Source organism: Condylura cristata, unplaced genomic scaffold (genome assembly GCF_000260355.1).
Source record: "Condylura cristata isolate star-nosed mole 26May11 unplaced genomic scaffold, ConCri1.0 scaffold00020, whole genome shotgun sequence".
Classification (NCBI taxonomy): Eukaryota; Metazoa; Chordata; class Mammalia; order Eulipotyphla; family Talpidae; genus Condylura; species Condylura cristata.
Window position 1 is genome coordinate 28,409,448 of NW_004567121.1, and position 6,764 is coordinate 28,416,211.

Consider the following 6,764-nt stretch of genomic DNA (forward strand, 5'->3'; position numbering starts at 1 on the left):
TTAGCATGCTTCCCCTCAGAGGACAGCCCATCCCAGGACCTGACATAACTACAGCCTCCTGAGAATGTTCCTGACAAAGGCGAATGCCTTGGGGGCGGGGGTCGCCACCTCGTTTGGCAGCGGGCGCTGTGTGAGGGAGGCAGGAGAGGCACCCAGATGTCCTTAGCTCAGGCGCTCGAGAACTCTCCAGAAGGTAACAGGGTTTCAAGTTAATTAGGTTTATCTCGAGCACGTTTGGTGACTTTTCCCTATGGTGACTTTCTTAATGGAATGTGGAAATAAATCAGACTTGACGTCAGTCACTAAGAAGGCAGGGCTTTAGCAGGCCTGCGACTGTTCCTAGCCGACCATGGCTGAGGCCACGCTGCTCCAGGGTGTACTTCAGGGACAGAGTCTTGGTGTTAGCAGAGACCATCCGCATCGTTTGACCAAGAAAAACGGGGCTGCGGGAGAAGGTCCATTACACGGGGGCAGAGCGTCACCCAGGGGTGCGTAGGGGCTGAGCCAGGGCGTCTTGCTTTAGCCCTGATGTGCTCTGAACCCAGCAGACAGCCCAAGCGCCCCGGCCCAGGTCCTGTCCTGGCGATGCTGCAGAATCGCTGTCTGGTGATTATTTTCTGGGGGCTGGTGCTTTGTAACTAGGATAAAAGGGGTGGGCGCCCCACCCCACACCTCCACTACATTTGCCCTCAGGTCTTCCTCCCCACAAAGCAGGTGAGAGCTCCTTCAAGAGCTTCCTTCAGCCCTAGGAGTGGGGGGGCCAGCTGTATGACACCCCCTCCTCACGGCAGGATGTGCCAGGCCCAAGCACCCAGCAGTGCTCTTCCACCTCCAGAGCTCCCCCTCGGGAGCCACTGGCGGGCAATCACGGCAGAGGACCCCACAGGACCTGGGACCCGGAATGCCGGGGGGCTGGGAATGAAGGTGGCCTGGGTCCAGCGCCAAGCGGCAGGGAGCCTGTGCAGGCACTGGGCGGCCTCTTCCCGGAGTTTGTGTTTGGGTCAGGAAGCCCTGCTGTGAGCTCTCCGGCTGACTGCCACCCCCACCATGCTGTCCTCCAACTCACGCCCCCGCCGGCCAACAGGCGGACAACCCCTCCTTCCCAAACCCTCGCCGGAGGCTGCGCCTGCAGGACCTGGCCGACCGCGTGGTGGACGCCTCCGAGGACGAGCACGAGCTCAACCAGCTGCTCAACGAGGCCCTGCTGGAGCGCGAGTCCGCCCAGGTGTAAGTGGCCGCGGACACAGGCTCTCCGGGCTCCCGGGGCTCTGGAAGTCGCCATCTCAAGTGTGGCCCCTCACTGACAGGCCAGACGGGTGGGGCATTTAAGTTTCTCGGGCTGGTTCCCACTGCAGAGTGAAGAAGAGGAACACCTTCCTTCTCTCCATGCGGTTCATGGACCCCGAGATGGAAACCCGCTACTCGGTGGAGAAGGAAAAGCAGAGCGGGGCCGCCTTCAGCTGCTCCTGCGTTGTGCTGCTGTGCACAGCCCTGGTGGAGATGCTCATCGACCCCTGGTGAGGGAGCGTCGTGTAGGGACCCAGGAGCCCGGGAGGGTGAGGCCGTGAGCCCCCCAGGCCGGGCAGTCTTGGCTCTGTTCTTGGCCGCCCACTGGGGAACAGGCCTCGGCAATGCCCGGACCGTGTCAGGAGCCCGCCCTTCGCCCTCGTGGGCTCCAGAATAGTCTGAACATCAGAGTGGGCGGCGCCCCGGGGCTGGGGGTGCAGGGGCATGGAGGCCTTGGCCAGGTGGGTGGGCCTCGGCAGTTCTCGGAGACAGTGGATGGAGCCCAACCCTGGTCCCCCAGGTCGGCCTGGCTTCCTTTTGTGGCTCTTGAGACAGAGTGACTCGAGGACTGGGAGGCCAGACTTCAGCAGCAGCCTGCTGGGGTGACGTGGGCTCTTGGCCAGCTGCCGAGGCCCATCTGTGCCCCAAAGCTCTGCAGCAGCTGACTCCTGCTTTGGGACTCCCATCAGAAGGAAGGGGTATGACGTCCTGCTCCGGTTAGCTTGGGAAACTGTCAAGAGCCGTGGCCCAGCCACCAGTCCGAGGCTCTGGACCCGGCTTCCTCCTACTTGCTGAAGGGCTGTTGCCTCATCTGTAAAGTGAAGCCTGCCCAGCCGCACCCTGACTGAGGCGCAGATTCACTGCACCACTACCAGCACCCTGTCCACTTGGTGCCCACGCGCAGGTCTGGGACAGAGCCGTGTTCGCAGCACAAGGAAAGCCCTCTTGTGGACCTGCGTGCTAGGAGCAGCAGACCAGACAGATTGTGCTTCGTGCACGTGGTGACCACTTCCTGGTCACTGTTCCTGGGCTCTGACCCAGCAGGCGGCAGGCCAGGACCTCTCGCCTGGGTGGTGGGTGGTCCCCCTGCGGGAACAGGCTTGTGCCCGCTGATTCCTTTACTCTCCTAGCCTGTCTCCGAGACACACTACGCCCTGGGGTGCCGCCCCCCCGCCCCACCCCAATGCCTTCTTTCTGTTACAGGCTAATGACAAACTACGTGACCTTTGTGGTGGGGGAGGTTCTGCTGCTGATCCTGACAATCTGCTCGCTGGCTGCCATCTTTCCCCGGGTAAGAGGCAGTTGAACTTTTGGCTCCAAAGCCCTTTGGAAGTGGGCACTGTGCCCTGTGAAAGTGTCTTGGTCGTTATGCTGCCTGTGAAATCCTTACCAGTAGGCCGCGCCGGCCTCCATCCCATCCCCAACACTCCCAGCTCAGCCCCACTCTGGACTCTGGTGCAGGCATACACGTGGGTCAGAGCCAGGGTCCAGGTAAGTGGGGCCCTGGCAGTCTCCCGGGGCCTGATGGTGAAGGACCAAGCTTGGAGCCCGTCAGAAGCACCAAGACCTCCCTCTAGAAGCACCGGGGTGCTGTGCAGAGCTTTTGATCGGAATGGTGAGAAAGTGTTTGAGGAAAATTGAGCTGCAGGTGACTCAGGAGGAACTGACCCGGGGAAACAGTAGCCAGCTAGAATACTCTCCCCTAACCTGAACTCACCACTCAGAGGTGGGGTGTGGGTTCCTGGGGGCTGGTCTCTGCGCTCTGGAAGGGGTGCCATGGAAGGGAAGCCAGTGTTCACCAACACTTCCAGGACCCAGACAGCCGGTCCTTGCCGCTCCCTTCTCACACGCCGAGGGCCGCTTCCTGGGCCCGGAGCAGGGGCGCAGCCAGTCGGGTTTGGTCTGCAGAAGGGGCTGTCAGGAGGTCCTGACTTGGAACTCACTTCCGCAGGCCTTTCCTAAGAAGCTCGTGGCCTTCTCAGCTTGGATTGACCGGACCCGCTGGGCCAGGAACACCTGGGCCATGTTGGCCATCTTCATCCTGGTCATGGCGAATGCCGTGGACATGGTGAGTCCCTGCCGCTCAGCAGAGAACGATGCTTTCTTGGGGAGCAGGGACTGCAGCCGGCAGCCCTGGTCTGTTGACTCCCAGCTGCTAGATGTTTACTGGGCACTGTGCTGTTGTCCAGTCACACAGCTCCCTCTCATCTTGGTAGCGCTCTCAGCGTGCTCTGAGAGTGGACGCTGTTTTCAATATGTTACGTGACTTACTCTAACAAAAAGCACAGGAAACCGCTCAGTGGAGACGCACTCTGGCAGCAGTGCAGGCGCAAGTCCTGGGGCTTCTGCTGGGCCCAGCTGGAGTGAGTGGGAGCGCCAGGCCCTGAGCCGTGCAGTGCCCACAGCGCAGGGAAAAGCCTCAGGCTCCTCCCACGCCAGGACACAGCTGGTGCCTGGCATCCAGGCCCGGGGCCACTGTTAACACCGTGTGGGACAGCACTGGTGAAGGTGGGAAACTAGGGAGATGTGAGTACTTTTCACGTGCTGCAGTGACACAGCGAGAGCGTCCCTTGAGCCAGACAAGTCCCACTGGGTGACTCAGTTTCTGGCAGCATTTTCCACGGGCTACATCTGTCCAGCAGTGGGACCGGTCACCGGACTCCAGAAATGCAGGTGCCTGACCGAGACTGTCTGCCGCTGCAGCGGAGCGGGGGCGCAGCAGAGGGAGTTGGGCCAGGGCACGTGGGGTTTGGGTCTGAACTCCTGGTCCGGCCTTGCTGCTGGGTAACCGCAGGCCCGGGGGCGGCCCGCCTCTGCCACCGTGGTGTCAACACTGCACACACTCAACCCCAGGCACTGGAGGGGATGGGAAGCTTAGCGGGTGCCGCTGACGTTTGCGCCTTGGTCAGCGTTCCCGGCTTCCTCCCGGGTCCGAGGGCCCGTGGGAGGGGCAGCGGCGTGCCCACTGTGCCGACAGTCCTGCCTAAGCAGCGTCCGCTTGCACCCTGTGTCCTGGCCTGCAGCTGTCCTGTCTCCAGTACTACACGGGGCCCAGCAACGTCACCGTGGTGATGGAGAGCGAGGATGGCTGCGTGGAGAACCCCAAGTATTACAGCTACGTCGCTGTGCTGTCCCTCATCGCCACCATCATGCTGGTGCAGGTCAGCCACATGGTGAAGCTCACACTCATGCTGCTGGTCTCCGGGGCCGTGGCCGTCATCAACATCTACGCCTGGCGCCCCATCTTCGACGAATACGACCACAAGCGTTTTCAGGAACATGAGTAAGAGGAAGCCTGGGGGAGGAACTTGTTGTCTCCTTCCTGCCACCTGCAGGTCCCCGTTTCAGAGGTCACAGGCCTGCACGCCAGTGGTGTCAGCCTCTAGGTCTCACTCACCAAAGGTGTATATGGGACACAGGTGGCACCACTTCCCGTTCTTGACGCGTGGAAGAGCGGGCTACATCAGGGTCTGCTGGCACCAGCCTCTGTGCTGGCACGGGGCCTGAGTGTTGCATTATGTGCCCAACAGCTTTCCTGTGGTCGCCTTAGAGAAGATGCAGATACTTTCCAGCCCCGGGCTCAACAGCACCGACAGGTAAGGGGACCACTTTCCCTCCGGGTCTGTGCTGGCTGCACCCTCTAGGCGAAAGGCCAGAGCCCCATGACCTTCACTGCCCAAAGCCCATGATGTGGATGCTCCAGTGCCTGTTGGTACTGGAGGTGGAAGCGGCCAAATACTGATGTCAGTCTGGACCTGGCCGTGCAGCCTGGCCTGTCAGTGAAGGCTGCAGAGCAGCAGTGTGGCTTCTGAGGTAGCGAGTAAGGGGTGGGATGAATGCTGAGAGAAGGCAGCCAAATGGATGCCAACTGCCTTTAGCTGCTGGTAGGACAAGAATGTGGCGCGGGGTACAAAACAGGAGTCTCATGCTGCCCCGCGCGGCCTGCAAGCCAGATTCCAAGTTTCCTCTTGAAGAGGCTATTGGACTAGAAGTTTCCCAAGGTCCCTGGTAGCACTTAAGTTAGAATTTTATGATTCAGTGACTGGATAGTTAACTAACCAAAGATGTACGAGTGGAAGACTGGAACAGGCCCCTACAAGAGAACAGACTACATGGCTGCTAGTGAAAGCAAGCCGTCAGAGCGCCAACAGCAATCTGGGGTAGCTCCCTTTTTGAAAAATATTTGCCATCATTTAGTAAAGTTGAAAATTGATCTGTGACCCAGCAATTCTACTCTGCATACCTAGAGAAATTCACACACGTGTCCAAGAATGTTCAGTCATGTTGTTTTTAATAGCCCCACCCCCACCCCCCCCCCGCCCATGGTATCGGCAGTAAGTGGGCAGAGAGCTGTGGTCCGGTCACACAGCGACTGTCTGCGAGGAGGTACTCACAGCTCCACGCAGAACAGGGGACGGGAGCCCTGGGCCAGTCACCTCTTCTGTGGTCAGCCAGGTGAGGCAGGTGACTCTAGGGAGCAGCTCTGATGTGGAGTCCAAGCGCAAGCAGGCTGCCCTTGAGCCGGGAGCCCGGGCCCGACGCCAAGGTGCTAGGCGTTAGAAAGCCTACAGCCCCGGGGATGGGCCCCCCAAGGGTAGTGTGGGCGCTCACGCAGCCGAACTGTCCCTGCCGCGCAGGCTGCCCCTGGTGCCTTCCAAGTACTCGATGACAGTGATGATCTGCATCATGATGCTGAGCTTCTACTACTTCGCCCGCCACGTGAGTAGCCGTGCACGCGCCCGCCTGCTTACAACCTACCAGGGGCTCATGTGCAGCAGTCGTGGGTCTAAAATCTCGAATTCCTGAGAACACTCCCTTCACTGAACACTGCATGTGGCACTGGGCAAACCGCCACTACCTGTTGTCTGGTTCCCTCCTCAGTAATTCAAGGAAAACTGTTGTTACTTAGCTCTCCTGACCCCTCCACGATGTTGCAGGAAGCACACATGGGGTTAGGACACCGCAGCCTGGATGAAATCCTTTCCCCAGTCTAGTGGCTCCTGGACTTTCACCCAGAGCCAGAAGGCAAAGGGGAGGGAGCTGAAGATTTGGGGCGCGGAGGAGGAGGTGTTCTTACACGGACCTCACTGGCCCCGGCCTGGTTAGCCCCAGCGCCACCAAGTGGCCTTCCAGGGGAAGTACAGCCTCTCCAAGCTGCTTGCCAAATGAAGCTGCCGGAAACTGAGACTCCTTCCTGATTAGTCGCAAGTCCTGCCATTGATCCATCTTCATTTTCCCACATCAAGTTCCCACTTTTCATCTTTCCAGCAAACGGCCAGATTAGAACACACACCTTGCCTGTCTCTGTGTCTATAGGTTGAAAAACTGGCAAGGACACTGTTCTTGTGGAAAATTGAGGTCCATGACCAGAAGGAGCGTGTCTATGAAATGCGACGCTGGAACGAGGCCTTGGTCACCAACATGCTGCCTGAGCACGTGGCCCGCCATTTCCTGGGGTCCAAGAAGAGAGATGAGGT

General features: G+C 59.7%; 1 protein-coding gene across 1 annotated transcript in view; it reads left to right on the top strand.

Annotated features, from left to right (window-relative positions):
- The window catches only part of ADCY3 (adenylate cyclase 3), a 61,033-nt gene that overhangs the window by 50,231 nt on the left and 4,038 nt on the right, over nucleotides 1–6,764 (top strand). Inside the window, exons 7-15 of the mRNA XM_012727352.1 lie at nucleotides 792–924; nucleotides 1,085–1,227; nucleotides 1,356–1,517; nucleotides 2,491–2,578; nucleotides 3,239–3,355; nucleotides 4,311–4,570; nucleotides 4,818–4,883; nucleotides 5,925–6,006; nucleotides 6,604–6,762. Coding sequence (XP_012582806.1) covers nucleotides 792–924; nucleotides 1,085–1,227; nucleotides 1,356–1,517; nucleotides 2,491–2,578; nucleotides 3,239–3,355; nucleotides 4,311–4,570; nucleotides 4,818–4,883; nucleotides 5,925–6,006; nucleotides 6,604–6,762 — 1,210 coding nt within the window. The remainder of the gene's footprint in view (nucleotides 1–791; nucleotides 925–1,084; nucleotides 1,228–1,355; nucleotides 1,518–2,490; nucleotides 2,579–3,238; nucleotides 3,356–4,310; nucleotides 4,571–4,817; nucleotides 4,884–5,924; nucleotides 6,007–6,603; nucleotides 6,763–6,764) is intronic.